The sequence below is a fragment of the Neopsephotus bourkii genome, unplaced genomic scaffold (assembly GCF_033783945.1).
Source record: "Neopsephotus bourkii isolate Nb327-2 ecotype Australia unplaced genomic scaffold, CSIRO-AGI_Nbou_v1 NB_1792, whole genome shotgun sequence".
Lineage (NCBI taxonomy): Eukaryota > Metazoa > Chordata > Aves > Psittaciformes > Psittacidae > Neopsephotus > Neopsephotus bourkii.
Window position 1 is genome coordinate 321720 of NW_026902266.1, and position 18710 is coordinate 340429.

Here is an 18710-nt window from a genome sequence, read left to right on the forward strand (position 1 = left end):
ATTGAACTATTATCTATTTGCAGGCCTGCTGTGGTTCTGAGACCTGGGTCAAAGACCCGAGTCTTGCAAGCACTCAGTAAATGTTTAAATGCTACTGCACATTTTTCTGTAGTGGTTCTGCCTATACCTGACAAGTACAGGACTTAAATTCAGGTGACTGTGACACCATAAAATCCTCTCTCAGAGTACTATTTTTAAAATATATTTAAAAAGGTTTCCCCTGTTTTCATGTAGAAAGCAGCTACCTTGTAACTTGATACACTGAGCTAATATCTGCTTTGTTTCATCTTTTTGTAGAACCTTTTCCAATTTGTTTTGAGTTCCTGAAACTTAAGATAGATAACAGTTTTTCCTGTTGTAAGTCCCTAATTTTCAAATCTGTACTCTTAAGTATCCCTCTTGCCAACAGTTGGTATAGTCAATGCATAAAACCCTGAATGGTATTGGGTACTTAAAGATCCACAGTTTTTGTCAAAGTTGCATTTAAGATTCCTAGCAAAAAACACTAGTCCAAAAGGGAAATCTTACATTCTTTCAGAAACCGCAATGTTAAATAAACATCTGAAATATTTATACTTGCTAATTCAGGGACTTAATCTTGTATACAGTATATATGATTGAAAAAATATGCTAAATACTTTGCACATTCATTCTTATTTGAAACAGATATGACCTAATGTCTGTTGCTATTGGTATCTTTACTAATCTGGTAGTGGGCATGCACTAGGATTCCAAAAGGCTGACAGCTTCTATTTGGATTACTTCTTGCTGTCATATGCCAAGATTTTTAAACTGGTTCATCTGTAATTGAGACAAGACACTGGCTATTCCATTAATATTTCTGCTCCTCTGTTAAGGAGTAAAAACTTATAAGTTAAACCATGCAGGTTGAGTTTATTATGCTAAAAATTTTCTCTTACATTTGTGAACTCCAGTTACCAGTTAATGACTAAAATGAAAATGAATTTGTTGTTATGGCTATCCTATATTATAGCTTTCTGTTGCTAACTGCTTGGTCTGCCAGTATATCCCTTGCATCAAATGTAAAAGAAATGAGGAAGCAAAAATATATGCAAGAATGTGTATATGTAGTAATGTTTTTTGCATTCATTTCTCTCTCCAAAAGGATGCTCCATTAAAGTGAACTATAATGGCCCCCTTTCCTAATAAATCTCATAATTTCTTCATTTCCTCATATAATTTTATGCCAGAAGTCATGAATGTCAGAGGTGCTTGCCAGTACTGACACCGCAATTCATAGAATCATAGAATGGTTTGGGCCGGAAGGGGACCTTTAAAGATCATGTAGTCCAACCCATGCTGCAGGCAGGGTCATTTTTCACTAGATCAGGTTGCTCAGAGCCCTGTCCAACCTGACTTTGAACAGTTCCAATGATGGGGCATCCACAGCTCTGGACAACATGTTCCAGTTACCATCTTCACACTAAAAAAGTTCTTCCTTGTGTCCAACCTAATTTTTCCCTCAGTCATTACAGGCCCTTGAAAAAGTCTCTCTCCACCTTTCTTATAAGCCCTCTTTAAGTATTCAAAGGCCCTAATAAGGTCTCCAGAGCCTTCTTTTCTCCAGGCTGAACTCCAACTCTCTCACTCTTTCACCATTTTCATGACAGTCCTTGGGACCCACTGTAACAGATTCATTCCGTAGGTAATGAAAAGTACTTATGTAGAATGCACCTTTCTTGGGTGATTCCACTTCCTTGATCAGCATGGGATATGTTTTGATTCTTTTAATCGATCTACCATTCTGAGAATCAACATGTGTACTTAAAGTCTCTTCATTTCTTCAAGCAAGACAGGACTTTCCCTGATTGGAGATGACATATTTATTTTGCCACTGGTATGCATCAAGCTGGTGTGTGTGGCTAGTTCAGCTCAGATCCGTGAATAACAGTAGGGTTAAAACTACCATTAAATATCAAAAAGCGAGATTGAAGTCTAGAGATAGGTTGCATTCACATGCTGGATCCTCAGTCTCATGTAATAATTCATCCTCAACTAGATTCTTCCCAGTTAGGAGATAAATTGCCTGAGATTCATGAGCTTGGTATGCTAATGGGATTGTATAAAATATGTGTGTACATTCAATCCTGACTGAAAAATACATGATTTTACTGACACTCATTTGTCAGAAACTATTAATCAGGAAGTTTCATCAAGGACTTGGAAATATCTAACGCCAGCCAAATTTTGGCCCAAGAGTATTTCTTATTTTCCAGTCCATGCTGGAGTGAAAGTTAAGATTTTCTCCTTCCTTACAGTTTGAAATCAAAGGAGTGATTTTAAAGAATATTTAGTACCCAGCTTTTCTAACAGATAATAAGTATTTTGGATGTTACTTTTGGTCTTGATATTTGGTGTTTGTTCTTTTGTTGTCACTATCTTATTTCCATAAAGGAATTGGGTGAGGAGGGAGGCAGAGAAAGCTATAATACAGAAAACAGCAGACTATGTTAATGCTTCAATGGCAAGCCTGCAGCCTGGAACCTCTATTGAAAAGAAGCAAAATGGTCAATATTGATATACTTACTTTCTGAAGTAATTTTTAATTCAGAAGTATTAATGTGTGTGAAAAGGACTGACTACATTTTGATACTGTCTAATGATTTGCTTATTCTGTCTTGCTGATGACCTGATATAAGATATGGAAGTATGTTCCAGAGTTGTGATTACACTTTGATTCAACCACTGCTGAAGGAGTAAACTGACAACAGAAACCCCAACTCTATTTTTAAAATCTGCTGAGAACTGTCAGATGGTGGTGTGTGAATTTCCATCAAATAACTCTGCTGTCATCGTAAGGATCCATTTGCAGGGAACTGGCTGTGTTTACTGGGAAAAATTTGTGTTCTTACTGAGGAAAGAAAGGCCTCAGTATGTTACTACCAAATAAATAAAGACTTTTAATTTATACAAAGATGTTAAAGATCTGCTCTGGATGTCATTTGTTTGTGGTTTTTTTGTTTATACAGCTGTGCTGCAGTACTATAAAGTTTATTTTAGGATGTCCACACAGAAGTGCACACTACACAAATATTTTGATCCCAAAATACAAACATCTCAGTCATGCAATTGAACTAGGAAGAGGTCACATGAATCTATCCTCTTATGCTTTCCTTTGCTTTAAATGTCTATAAATAAATCTTCTGGCAGGCAGTAAGTGTTAATTTCTAAAACAAAAGTGTGCTTAAACCCAACTGTCATGTTGTAAGTCATCATAAAACCCACAAACAAATGAAGGAAATGAATATCGAGAGCAGATCTTAAATCAGTGGTTGTAGTGGGAAGTGAATCCTCAGCAGATTTAGCTTTACTTTCATTACTTGTTATCAGGTGTTTTTTTTAAATCAAAAGCCAATAATAATTACTGAAGTAATGCTAATAGCAACATATGAGATTATAGGTTTGAAAAGTTTGTTCCTTTCAAATGTGGAAGTGGTGTTCTTTTAAAGTAGCTTTCTATGAAGCTTCTGGTATAGAATGAGTAGAATTAATTACTATATCCACTAAGAAGCTGGAAACAAAGTTAATTATGGACTCTTTTTTGTTTGTTTTAAAAAATGGATTATTTATTTAACAAACACATAAGTAACTCATTCTTATACTAGTATTTAGGAAGTCTTGGTACGCTTCACCAACTTGCTAACTTGAGTCACCTTTCTTCATCTTTCTTCTTTACTGTAGCAAACTGAGGGATGTGTTTCACAGTTTCAAATACATTGTTAGCCTTATACCAGAAGGTGTGAAAGTCAACTGCAGCAAAGTGTTTTATCACTCTCTGAAAAAGAAAAAGAGTTCTGTTAGATCAAGTGAAAAGTACTTTGACTACACTGTTTAGAAGTTTTATTAAAGATGATGTATTATCTATGATGAAGATGGATATTGACTATATCTGATAAGCTATACGATCTTCCTTTTTAATTAAAATCTGGCTAAGATACTTTGGATTTTTTTTGAAAATGATACTTAAATGTTTTATGTAATTTTAATGGGCATAATTCGTACTTTTTTAAACAGTTTTTCTATATTTAAGTGAACCTTCCATACATTTTCTAACAGAAAAAAAATACGGTTCCTCACATTAATTTTAACATTTATGATTTTACTGATTTAGGAGTTCTACATAGTTTTTAGTACTATCCATGAGACTAGAATTAGACTCAGTTTTTGCTTACCCAACTTTAGAAGGCTATAGTAAATCTATTTGAAAACAAATATATATTTTTTTATTCACAGTTATTTGCTATTTTATGGTCTTATAGGTGAAAAGTGCTGGGCAAAAAGTGTGTGTATATATATATTTTGCCTTATAGATCTTAAAATCTATAATCAGAATTGCAAAAGGACCTGAACAAAATATTTACACTTGTGAACATCAGAGTTAAGTTACCAGCAAATGTTTGACATGGAATACCTCTATGAACATACATTATTTTTTAATGTATATTTACTGTGTTTTAATTGTGGTGTTGCACTTAATTTCCTCGTTGGAATGAACAGTTGTCTTGGTTTGTTTTCCTAGACTTTGTCTTGTTCTGTTCAAGAAGTCACTTTCAGATTAGGGCTAGGTTTTGCTGCTAAAAGTGCTTTATGTGTAACAAAGAAGAAATTAAAAAAGATTTGTTATAAAGACATTCAAACCTTAGCATGTGCAAAGTTTTAAAGTAAAAACTTGAGTTTTGTATGCGCATTTTGTAATGGAGTATATAAAGCCAGGATGTTTGTTCTCTGGAACTTAACAGTATGAAATTAGTGTGATTTCTGTTTTGTTAGCATCCTGACTGACAGTAATAGAGAAGCTACTTGTGAGGTGTAATGGTAATCTTTTTGAGAATATTTATTATAATTTGATTGATAATTTGTTGGTGGATAAAAGAGTCTGAGCACTAATGACAAGGCAGTTAAATTTGGATGCCTTGTTTCTTGTGTGCTCAAGTATTGTAGGAATAAAATCATATAAATAAAACTTTCAGGAAAAGAAAGTGAGAAGACAGAACACTAAAGTACATTTCCTGTTCTAGTATCTTTCTTCAGGTTGTGCATTTCTTCTAATGAGACAAGACGAAAACATGTAGATAGAAAACAGAGTGCAACATTACCTTTTTGAGTCAGGTTCAACCCAGCATGAAGGTCTGTTGGAGAGCTAAGTTGTGGATACTCCAATGTATATTACAAATCATGTTCTAGCATACAGTAACCATTAAGGATTATGTATCAATTATGGGATCTTGAAAAAACAGAGATTTAAGTGACCTGATGGTCTCTTAATGAAACTGAATAAACCAGACAGTCACTGAGATTTGAAGTGATCTCTGGAGCAGGTTGCTTATGACATATTCCCATTGGGTTTTGAGGCCTCTAAAGATGGATACTCCACAACCCATCACTGTGTTTGACCATTATCATGGGGAGGTTGAAAGGGAGGGGGGAGATTGGGGTGGGGAAGAGAGACACAGAGAGAGCCAACCTTGAAAATGGGGTATGTAGGTAGAGCACTGATGGTAGGAGGTTTTTTAGGGTTGCAAGTATGTGAGCAAGCTGTGGACCATTGTAGAAGGGCCTTCTGAAATTAAGTAACTGCAGTAACTTAGTAAAATGGCAGATGAAATTCAGGCTAAATATGACATTATAGACATGAGGAAAGAATATAGAACTCCAGCTTCATGTTTAAAATGATTGGCTCAGAACCGAAAAGTAAGATCATGGTGTTACAATAGTTCAGTGAAAACACCCACCTGGTACTCATTCATGGCCTAAAATGGCAATCAAATGTTAGAAATTACTGAGAACGGAATAAAGAACACAACAGAGAACATCTTTTTGCTATTGCATAAATATGTAAAGTTTTTTATACTTTGAATAGTATGTGGAATTCTCGTTACCTCATTTCAAGAAGAAACCATTAGACCCAAAAATATTCAGGGAAAGGTCAGATGAGGATCAGGATTGTGATCAGATGAGGAACAACTTAGTGGTTCATGATGAGGATTGGCAGTAATCTTTACTGACGCTGTGATGCAGGAACTTGGAAATATTAAATGGAGCATGTGGAAAACAGGTTCAAGACAAACACAAGATTTGGTTTTCCTGTAGCTGAGCTTTATCAGTGAGGAGTGAAAGAGACTGGGTTAAAAATCTTAGCTGGATTCAAAAGGAAAATGGATGGGGAGGGGATGGATGGAAGGCATTTCCACTCCTTGTTTAAAAACTATGCCTGGATCTGAAAATTTCCTGATCTGAAAATAATGGTGCTTGTCCACCTTGAATGCTGGATAGCTGGGAAGAAATCATAGGCAGTGTAAGGAAGTCTCTTCTGTACTTTGAAGTCAAGATCTTTGCAGAGCTAAGTCACCAAATTAGCACATGTAAGACTCTGGCAAGGACTTGTGTGTTCGTCTACTATGATTTGCATCATACTCTCATATCCCACTTCAAATTTTTCTAATGGGCTCAGATTTAGGAGAGATTTATTTTTTTTTTCCCCCCTTAAAAGGAAGACTATCCAGTTCCATGTCCCAGGGAAGCACTTGGTCAAACTCCAGCTTTCAAGTAGAAATACTTTTCTATTTCTCAATTAAAAGACCATAGTATAATTTTAAAAATGGATCAAAGACTGTATGTTAGAAATGACTGAAAATATTTTGTGACATTATCCATGTCATAACCTGTGCATTTTTTAAAAATTCTGCAAAAATTGCAAGTACACTGCTTTGCAGAGACACCATTCCCCTTGTGAAGGAAAGTGATGGGAGCCCGCAAATTTACTGAAACAGTTGCTAGCTAGAGCATTGAAAATTCTGCCTAGAATTTCTTGTTTTGCTAAAAAGAATGCAGCCACTGTAGCAATTTCTGGTGAATTTTCACTTGTTCCCATGTTTTGTCCAAAAACCATGAAAGGAATACTGTCATGTGGAAGAATTGGTTTGTAGCTGGTGTTCAAATGCTAATAAAGATGTTTTCTTATGTTCTGTGCTTCGTGATACAGTAAGATACATGAGTGGGTTGTTGTCTATCAAAGAGTAAAGGTGGCTGTGGATTTTTACTTCCTTTGCAATGCTGATCTATATTCAGAAAGTGTCACAGTCTCACAGTAATTAGGCCTGTAAAGAGGATCAACTTGATACGCCTGCTTGTTTTGCCATCAAAAACAGGAGTTCTGAGTTTCTTTGTTTAGCTGATACACTCTGTTTTTTAAAAGTAAGATACATTTCTTCATGGAAGGGATATTTTATCAAATAAAACTTCTACTTTGTGTTGCATAAGTACACACTTTCAAAACAATTTTGTTGGTTTACATGAAAGTTATTCATGTGCAAGCACCCAGGTGCATGTTTATATGCAGTTGTAAAATATAAGCAAAATATGCACGCCTTTTTGAGGAAACAGATTCTGCTTATAATCTACAGATTTAATAACAAAGTGACTGATTTACTAAAACTGATTAAGTTTTGGTGTCATACTAATTTTATCAGTTCATTTTCAGTACTGAATATGATAGAGAATATAGAGATTTGGTAGATGATAAATTGATAGGTAACAAACAAAATCTAATGTGTCATTTTCCAGCTAATTTTGAATATTTTATATGTATGTTATAACAGTATTAGTGTATTGATGGTTTTGTACTTTTTAATATGAAACATATGGAAGCGTGTCTACTGCTGAATGCAACCTCTAAACAGAATTAAATGTATTGTATGAATGACTGTATTTCTGAATTCTGGGATATATATGCAACATAAATGAAGAAGGAGTTTCATTAGCTCTTGGAATTTCAGTATTCTGAAATTCTGAGTTGAGAAACTAGTGAGCTGAGCAGAAGCAAGTTCATATCTGCAATAAGTCAGTTCACCTTGGTAACTGACTCACCTTGCAGCAAGTCAAGTCATTGACTAATTAAAACCGATCTTGTTTTGGTTTATTACTCCATCACAGGAATTTCATTTTCAGTTCACCACATTTTATGAAACATATGAAACCTGAGGAGGAAGACAGTCTGAAGACCAAGGCTAAATACTGTCTGGTAATAAACCACTGAACTGTGGCTCATTAAAAACTTTTCAAAATTAGATAAACTTTTTAAATATTAGATAGTATGCTGCTTAATGCTATATGACTGAAGGCTAGAAATCACAGTTTTCAATGAAGGAATTTTTTTGTTGTTAGACATACTTTTGCAAAGAGCAATGTTCTATTTTGGTAACTTGTTCTGTCTTAAAAGAAGGTACTGAGTGAGTGACTTGTTTAGAAACACCTTTGTTTCTCAGCCTGTGCAAGTGTCACTGGAGAGTGCAATTCAGATTGCAGCTTCAGCTCTGGCCAAAGCAACAAAAAAGTTATGTTTACAGTACACACAGTTATGCATTTAACTTAAAAAAAAAAAAAAAAAGAAGAAAACAAATCTCCAAAGCTGTCCTTTTCTCTTTTTGCAGAGTCATGCATTCAAGTGGATAGATTCATATGGGACACTTAGTAGATTCTACAGGATTTCAGACCACCTGAAATACATTTTAGTAACATCTATGTGTTTCTGTGTATAAACATTCTTAGAATTGGGGTTGCAGTTATCCGGTCTGAGTCCTTTTGCTAAAGGGCTGATGTATGAATCCTAACCAGGTAAGAGATTCCTGGTCAGAAGAGGAGAATTTTCACTTGCTCTTCATTCAGGAAAAAAAGTGTAACACTGCTATTCATCTATATTTGCGAATAGATATCAATTATGATGGTACAAAATGGATCTCATGGTTAACTTTATGTACTTATTGATGGTGCTACTGGTGGAAACCAGATATTAGTAATTAACAGTTAGAATGTGTGTGCTTTTAGAAGTTAAGTAAATCGTGGAAGTATTTTGATCAACCTGAAATTATATCCTTGAAGCAAAATACTCACTGAAGCAAAACCTTGAAAAGTTTGATATGATTGTATCATATTACACTTTTGATCTGAAGAGATGTAATGTGTGGTGGAGACAGGTGTTAATCTGTAACAGTACTTCAAGCTGATAAGAAATTTGAAGTGGACTTTTTTCTTAAATTAAGCACATTAGATCATCTGAGAAACATGATCTAGATTAGCATTTCTCTAGTGAGGTGTCAGACCATTGCTTACAGAGGTCCTTTTCAGGCTGCTATTCCGTTCACTGTTAAACCTGTTCTATTGAAAAACAATAACAAAACCTACCAAAGCTAAACTGACAAGGTTAAATAAAATTTCTAATCAGGGAAATATCACATTTAAATACTTTAGATTTGCTACATTCTTCATTGGCAGACTGAATCTCAAGGAATTTGTGTGGTTTGTGGTGGTTTGTTTTGTTTTTTTTTTTTTGTTATCCTTAACAACTTGTCTCTGCTCATCAAGAGCCTCCACATCTCATTGGGCATGCAGCCTTCTCCTCATAGAATTATAGAATGCTAAATTTTAGCATCATGCTGAAAAAGGTATATGGAAGTAAATAGATGAAATTATGTGTAAGTGAAGATCAAGGTTAAGTAAGTTTTTGAATACCAGTATTTGTGTGACAAGACTCAAGAAAACAAGGTACTGTTGAGGCACGATCTGAAATTTCATTATAGAATATCAACTCCATAAAACCCATTTCTATTAGTGCCTTCAGGCCAGAAAAGGAATTTCAGACCTCAGCTAGAATGATCTTACTTCAGTAAATTCACTGTAATACTGAGTCATCTTAACAGCGAATTGTCTTATTTGCAGATTGTATGGCTTCCACTAGTTCCTTATGCTCAGTCCACCTACACCTGAATGATAAACTCTTTTACATGCTGAAATACACTATTATTGCCACTTTTTAGAAACTTTAGTAACATTGTTCATCCTATGTCGTACATACATAGTTTGTTAAATGTTGTAGCACAAATTAAAAGGGTACATTGGAAATTTAGGGGAATAATGTAAAACATCAATGTTGAGTGCTGTCCTCACTTAAGACATCAGCAGTGTTTGTACTTGGGGGTTATGGAATTTAATGATTGATAAAGACTTTGTGATTCCAGTGTATGTTCTAAAAAAAAATGCTGATTTTTTGAATTCTAGAAAATGAAAACATTCATTTCATTATGATAGCAACTGTAGGTCTTTTATGCATGTGGAAGTAAAAAGAAAATAGTTCATTTATTTGAGTAATTCTCATTTTAAGCAATTTTTATGTATGTTGTCATGCATAATTTTATTTCTTTGAAAACTGTGAAATACAATAGGTACTATGTATATGCTTCTGTGCAATGATCGATTCTTTAATGTAGTAAAGAGAATAAATATAATTTCAGCTATGTATAAGTAATCTAATGTAATCCACTGATAAATGCAAGATAAGTGGCAAATCTCTATTTTATTCTAAATCTTGGTATTTATAAATTCGTATTTCGGTATTTTAATCTTTTAAAATGTCTGAAATATATAAGTTCAAGGATTTATCCAGAAATCAGATGATAAAAAGTGTTTTAAAAATATTTAATTTTTATCTTACGTGCTCTGATTTATTTTTTTTGCCCCTTAATAAATATGCTTCTGATGCCAGAGGTTTTTTTAAATTCATTAACAGAGGGATATAGTAATGAGTGTTTCATTGTACTGTTTAGATTTTTCAACTTATTACACTGAAATTTAAGAAGTAGAAGTGTTTTTAACTAATGAGCTTGAAAGCTGAGTCTTTCAGAGACCATTTTACAGAAGCAGAGAAGATAAAGGAAAATTGTTTAGCATTAATTGGCTAATTCGGTTTACCTCCTAACTGACTGTACATTTTAGAATTGTTTATAAAATTTTTTTAAATTCCCATTCTGTACTGTTAAAAATGCTACTGGTTGTTATGCAAGGATAGATAAGGAAAATGCTGCCTGTAACTGCTGATTAGTCTGTGTCATGGGTGAATAGCTGTCCGTTTTTGCAGTAGCAGATAGGCAGCGAAATGTCAACTGAAAGAAAGGCATATAACTTGCACACATTTGCGCAATCACACAAGTGAGAAACCTGCTTTTGAATTCCCATTTTAAAAGACATGTTAAATAAAGTTAATCCCTTTGGTGAAAATCACATTGTCAATCCCAGCTTTTATTTCAAGCGCCTGTAACTGTCTACTGTCATAGTACTGCAGTTGCATAAGGGAACTGGAAAAAGCAGCACTGCTTTTAGAACATAATTGTTCAAGTGATCCGAGTTCAGTACAGGCAGCTGTTGTGTATCTTCTTTGACAATAATAATTGACACCAGTGTAACTTCATAGCTGGATGGGACACTGCCATATCATATTGCTCTTGTTTTATCAGCTTCTGCCCCCTAGGAAACTTCTATGGAAGGTCTTTTGGTGAACAGTTTACATACTTGTATAAAAATAAATTTTTCTGTGCGCTAGTCTGCAAGTGATGTTTTCCTTTGTTAGTGGACAAGTTTTGGAAGGTAAAACAACTTTTAATTCTGTATATACCTTTGACACAGTTGAGTACTAAAAATAATCTCTTTTGGCTCGCTTATATCAGCTTATATCACATGTTAAGAGGTGAATAAGTGCTTGGCACTTTATAAGTAAGTGTGTCTCTGGCATTGCATTATGTAACAATTTGTAAAAAAGCATTTAAAATAATTAGGATAACCAAACAATAGGGCTGTTTTATGTAACTTTTCCTGAATGTTCTTATTCTTGGAATATGTCTTTGGAGGAGTACTTATGAGTTACTTGAATCATTGCTTGAAAGTGACTTTTTGATCTTTGGTCATCATGTCAAAATTAAACAAGGTCTTAAAAGTGAAGATTGTGCATTCAGAGGACCTGTGATAAGGGCTTACTGTGCTAACAAAATTGTTTATATTTAGGTTACTGTTGTTTGCAAAATCACAGCAACAGGTTTTTATTATTAACTTTAAACATGTTTTACTGAGTAAAACTGAGTAACAACGTACCAACTGTTTTTATGGCATTGTACCAAGCCACTGCTAAGGAGCATACAGCACTTGTGAAAGTCCTGGAGACAGTACATAGTCTTTGACACTTTGATGTGGTCTATACATAAATATCTGTTCACATACACTTCAAAGGAATCTCTGCATGTGTACATGATATCAGCTGTAAAAGTATGTGTTCATTTTAAATGGATTCCATTTTCTAGAATTTCTGAGCATGATAATGTGTATGTAACTTCCAAATATTTACTTTTTTTTTTTTTGCTTGTACCTTGTTTTGTAACAGGATGACGAAGTAGTACTTCAGTGTGTTGCCAGTATCCACAAAGAACAAAGGAAGTTTTGCTTGGCAGCTGAGGGACTTGGGAATCGCCTGTGCTTTTTGGAACCAACATCAGAAGCTAAAGTAAGAAGTCAAGACTTCCAGCTGGTGTAATGAATCAGTGAAATTTAACCTACTTATTATTCACAAATACATTTAACTACAGATTCTTTAATGTGATGCTAAATGCACCTTCTGTATGCTTTTATTTTGTGACTGCAACATGAGATTTCTTGGAGATTCTAAGTATACTTTGAGATATACCTATTAATAGTCAAAAGCCACTATTCTTTATCTAAAATAATTCCTGTAACTGAAATACTTCATATTTTCAAGATAAGGTCTCCAGACTATTATTAAGTTCACAAAAAAACTTATTCCTATTACTGCTGTAGGTTCAAATATCTTGATATACTGGATTGATAATTTTAGCAGCATTGTCACCTATTAGTTTCTGGCTTTAAGCTTTTCTTCTGTGTTATTAATCAGAAAGTTGAGAGTACAGGGAACAGGATTATCAAGTAATTCATAAGCTTTAAAGAAAACTGGCCAATGGAAAAAAGAAGCTAGAGATCTGTGAAGAAAAAACTAAAACAGAGTAATAAGAGAAGCTTCAGAGAAGACATGAAACTTTAGACTCATGCTAGAGCAAAATATTAACGTGTAAATGCAGAGAAAGTCCTCTTCATTCTCTGTTTTCTCTGCATCATTTACTTCTCCTTTATATCTCTTTATGTCTTTTCTGATAAATTATTTCTTCTGTTTGTTTTTGTTTTTTTTTGGGGGGGGTGTTTTTTTTTGTTTGGTTGGTTGGTTTTTTAGTAGGGTCTTTCTATCTTTTCTTTTGAAATGTTGGTATGTGGTCCTATTTTTAGTCTGGATATTATGACCGTGCCACATCCACAGTTTTATTTATACAGTATGAGAGGTCCTTGTTTATCTCTAGGGTGAAAAATTATGCTGCACCTAAATTTGCATTTCTTTGCATTCCAAGAGTTCAGCCAGAGGAATGATATATATTACTGTAGAATGGCATAGATCTACTTACATTTCATAAATGTCTTAGATAGCACTACAGAAACTTCTGAAATTTGTTTACAATCAAGAAATTCAGAAAACTTGTATGTAACTGTTTTAAAAGAGCTTACAGTGAAGCTTTTTGAACTGCTGGTCTTGACTGAGAACAGTAAAGAATTTTGGAAAGGGCCATTTAAATACATCTGTATGAAGGGAAGTATATACAGTTAATCTGGATGATTAGAGAGTACAATACTTGCCAACAACCCTCAGTGATGACACTTACTTTCATTTAAATTTGGATGAAATTTTGGTTATGAAATAAAAAAGAGAAAACCAAAATGACACATATCCAGTGCAGTAAAATAAAGTTGTTGAATAGGTGTGGTTCTGATTAAATCCTACATGGTTATGCTCTCACTAGTATGCTATTGAGTATTTTTGTCAATTAAGACATCTTTTGAACTAACATATGCAATTTTTTCAGACGATAAAAACTGAGGAACTAGCAATTGGTGAAGTCATGCCACATGTGCAAGATCTGCAGTGCCTCATGTATTGTTAGAAAGTAGAGGTATATTTAAGGGCTGGCAGGCTAAATTCTAATAACTGAATGCATAAACATGCTTATAAAATGGAAAATTATTCTTGCCTCTTGTAAAGAATGTGGAGGTCATGATGGATGTTACACAGCCGTAGTTCACTGAATGCTTAATGATGATGTGCTCAAGAGATCTAGCGTAGTTTTTAGAATTACAATCAAAAGAATCTTACTAGGTGAAAGATAGTTATACTATCTCTGCATCTATCTATCTATCTATCTATCTATCTATCTATCTATCTACATACCTACCTACCTACCTACCTACCTACCTACCTACCTGTTTCCTGTGTGGCAATGCTGCTGAAATACAGGGTACAGTCATGGCATTCAAATTCATATTAATGTCAATAAAATTGAGATTGCTCCAGGAAGTGTTGTGAGAATAATGATTGGAGGAGGACACAGTCTGCTCAAACAAGGAAAGCTTCCTGCCTGTAAGCTTCCAAAATAGGAACATTGATAATAGAAGTCCTTTTATTTTACACAGCAGAACACTATCCTTCCTGTTACAATGGTATTTTTTACCTGAGATGGATTCCTTATGCCTTTCTGATCCCTGAGAATTACTTTCTACAGTTATATTTCTTCTTTTTATTAAGAAGAAATTGCATTGAAGAAGATTAAAGGTGTGTTTACCAAGAAAAGTCCACAGCAGAAAATCACAGTTACCTTCTACTGTCTTCCCCAGTTGATCACTTTACCAAAGCCAAAATCTGTTTGCAGATGTGACAGCTTCTACACTCATTGAACATTGGCTAAGTATTGTTAAATCAAGAAAGGAAATGTTTTTCCATTCAAGTAATTCTGGAAAACAGAAGGTAGACAAGAAATAACATATCTGTTCCTTCTAGAATGAAAAGATGTAACTTTAATTTTTTAATCTGAGCTCTCAGTAATCAGAAGATAGAAGTCGCTAAGAGTAAAGGGAGGCAAAAAAAGAGGACAAAAAATTTCATAGAACCTTACAGAGGAAAAAATGGGGTTTCTATGGTTAGCTGTTAGCTGATTTTGGTAATTTTTATGACATGCTGAAGGAAATAACAACTACAACATACTTCTGTTTGAATTTTAATATAGATCCATATGCAACTTGCATATTATTTCTTTACAGTAAAAACTATCGCAGTGTTGGTTAGCTAATAATTTATCTTTATTTTATTAATTCATTGCTGTTTTCTTTGTTTTTAAAGTGATGCTTTAAAAATTGATGTATTTCAAAGCTGATAGTCTAGTGCAGCAATGTTAACTTCTATTGATAACTAAGAAGAATATACCTCAAAAATAATAGCAATATACTAACATCAATTTTAGTAGCAGAATTGTCAAATAAACTCAAATGCCTGAAAAGAATTATAACTAACATAAGATTTCTGTCCTAAGGACAGAATGTAATCATTTACAGGTCTGGTAAAAGTAAAAAAAAAAAAACCAAACCAAAACTCTCACTGACTTTGAAGAACTATTCCAAATTTCTGCTTTCTTTTATTGTATAACATATCAGCTTATTAATTCTGCTACATAAATCTACTTACAGTGCTTTCCCCCTTTCACTGGGTACCACTGCACAGAGTCTGGCTTTTTCTTATTTATACTTTCCTGTCACATATTTATATACATTTATGATTCCCTTTGAGACTTTCTTCTTGGACACATCTTACTTTGACACGTGAATGCCAAGAAATAAAAAAAAAATAAAAAAAAAATCTGCTCTTGAAGTGGATGTAAGTTTTGTGTTTCAAATCTAGCAGATTGATCCAACAATTGAGAGGATGTAAAATAGTTAATATTGTTATATCTCAAGATTCTGAACCTTTGCTATTTAGTGACAGCTATAAATATGTTCAGAGTGTTGACCTGATATGTCACATAAGATCATATACCTTCTCTTCTGTTTTGTCAATGACACTGGCGAACAAATACAGTGTTAATGGTGTGATTCTAAAAGACAGGTAAGCAGTAATACGTACTTTTGGATCTGAAGATGTTTTGGTCTACTGTGAGAAATACAACTCTAGGAAAAATTGCACTGACAAGTTATGAAGAACGGATTTATATTATTTTGATAAAGGAATTAGCATGTATCTCAGTAGCAAAGGAGTGATCATTAAGTATGTTTTTTAAAATTAAATATAGGTATGTTCAAACACACTTTTCATCCTGCTCTGCTGATCAAAAGATCAGCACTTTTTATTTTAAACTTTTTGTTTTTACAGTATGTTCCTCCAGACCTTTGCGTCTGTAATTTTGTCCTTGAACAGTCCCTATCCGTCAGAGCCCTTCAAGAAATGCTGGCCAGCACAGGGGATAATGCTAGTGATGGGGTAAGTAAATTGACATCAAAGAATATTAAATTTCTGAATATGGATTGTTGTTCTCATTTCTTTCTTATCGCCAGAGTTTTCCAGGAGAGGGGCCTCATGTCATAGCAGATTCTTCATTTTTCTTGTTTTTCTGGGGCATTACTGCTCAACTACTGTAATCGTATCAATTTCTCTTTAGCATTGAGGGGCAGGTGCAATTAGTCTTTTGAAATATTTACAACAGCCAGAAACATCTTCAGATATCATTTATTACTGTCAGTTCTTACCTAGATACTGAGGAGTAAGAGAACCCTTGTCTGAGTTTGGCTTTTATGAACCTGAGGAGACTGTATGAGATTTTTTTTGTCTGGAACATATATACTTGCCATAAAAGCATTATTGTATTACAGTGCTCTTTATTAATGGAGAAAGCAAAATAATTTTCTCATCATGTAAGTATTCTATCTCACTTCACTGAGCTAAGAGAGTATTTCAGGTATTTGGGTTTACTTTGATTTATCCTCACATGAAGTTAACAGCTAGAAATTAAGTCCTGTCAATGAAATGAAGTGACAAATTTAAATCTATTTTAGTTCATATAGAAATATACATTTGTCTTTGTAGTTGCGTAACCAAATTGTTTCAGTATAATTTCAAGTTATTTAATCTGTGGTAGCAAGTAAGACTGCTGGATAGAAATAATTATTTCAAAATTCTCTTCTTTGGGTTTCTTAATCTTTTACTGTATTAGCACAAGCATAGTTACTGGAATGCTTACAATATGGTGTAATGTTGTAACTACACTTGCATTTCATATTACTAATGTTTCAATGGAATTATTTCAAATCTAAGATATATTAAGAATGACTGAAAAAGGACTTCCACACTAGAGTGATCAGGATGCCAAAAGGCTTTATTCTACATTATATATTATTGACCAGATTTCTTAAGAACTGTACTCTTCATAGAACTTTTGAGGTATTTGGCAAAAACGTGATGGTGTTGTAAGTAAAAATTAAGCCTAATCCAAACCCAAGATACAGATTTGCCTTTATTTTCAGTGGTCTGTATGAACAATGATAATTTTTCAGTGACTGGATGAACCTCATTGCTGGTGGTGGAGGTGAAACAGACTTAGCTCACATCTATGCATTAATACTTCTGGAAGTTTATAGGTAACACTTGTTGCATCTGTGAATGGCTTTCCAGAGGTAATTTAGGTAAATTATCTAGTTCTATATCCTTAGGTAGAGCTTGTGTTTCTCTAAAAGGAAATAAAATTGACCTATAATCCCCACTCCCATGGTCTTACTCTCAGTTGATTGCTGTTTTGTTATACTCGTGTGTAAATTTTAGGAATTTAAAATGTGACATCACCTTTATTGTTTTCTTCTATTCAATGAACAACTGAAATCTGAAATAAAAAAAAAAACCAAGCACCACCACTTCTTAATTCATTATTAGCAAATGAATAATAAGACTTTACAATGTTTATTTGCTATGACAGATTCCATATTTGCTATCTGGCACCATGAAAATGACAAAACTTGTATGAACAAAAATCCTTTGCATTTCACTCTCACTTAAATTACTTGTAGTTACATGTAGATCTCTTAAACTTAAGCCTTGACTTTGTTGTGTGCAACCTGAGTGAATCAATATTTACTGTACCTGTTAGATTTCTGCTTCCTGATCAGACCAGCTTCCTGTTATTTTCCATGATGCTGGACTTGAATTGATTTTCCAGCATAGTCCAAAAGCCTGGGTGGAAGACTTACCTTAATTTCTTGCTTTGACCCTAACTCTCCAATTTCGTCTGAACTGAATCAAATTTTTGCAGTCTTCTAAACCAAATATGACAAAACTCTATGGCTTTCCTTCTCTTATGAAATTAAATGGCAACTAATTATGATGCATATAGTCTGCAGAGCTGGAGAGTCTGTCAGTTTTCATTTTTATTTTATGTAGAACCAGAAAATTCCTATTTTCTCTTGAGCTGAAGTTTGATTTCTCTCTGGGATTCATACACTGTGCATTCTGTTTCAGTGTTTTCTTCCTTTTTGTAGTACAACCCTAGAAAATAATGTGTGGGAGGAGTGGAATTTTAGTAAATATCTTAGAATGGAGAATGAGAAGGGTGTTTTATTTACTTGAGGCTAATTTTTTGAATGTCATCTCCGTCTATGCAAAAGTGATACATTCAAAATGCGTTATTTTTCTAAAGATAAAAAATGTCTATAGTATCAATTTTTAATAATTCCTTTCTCTTTAAATTGCCAATCAGCCTGCAGTCTTTCATTGTTGCAGAGCAATTCACCAGTTTAAAACACTCATAAATTTTATTTATTTGTAAATAAAAAGCATTAAAGCACTGCTTAAGCATTTGTTACACAATAGTGAGTCTTGTTTTTTGCAGGAAATCCAAGTGTAACTCTAGCAATGACTGGCTGTGAATGCTCCATTCCCAGCAGTGTTCAAGGCAAGGTTGAACATGGCCTTGAGCAACCTGGTCTAGTGGGAGGTGGCCCTG

General features: G+C 34.0%; 1 protein-coding gene across 12 annotated transcripts in view; it reads left to right on the top strand.

Moving 5' to 3' along the window:
• The window catches only part of RYR3 (ryanodine receptor 3), a 217712-nt gene that overhangs the window by 33152 nt on the left and 165850 nt on the right, over positions 1-18710 (top strand). For all 12 annotated transcript variants that reach the window (XM_061380161.1, XM_061380166.1, XM_061380162.1 and 9 more), the window contains exons 2-3: positions 12224-12343; positions 16094-16201. In XM_061380161.1, the coding sequence (XP_061236145.1) occupies positions 12224-12343; positions 16094-16201 (228 nt within the window). The remainder of the gene's footprint in view (positions 1-12223; positions 12344-16093; positions 16202-18710) is intronic.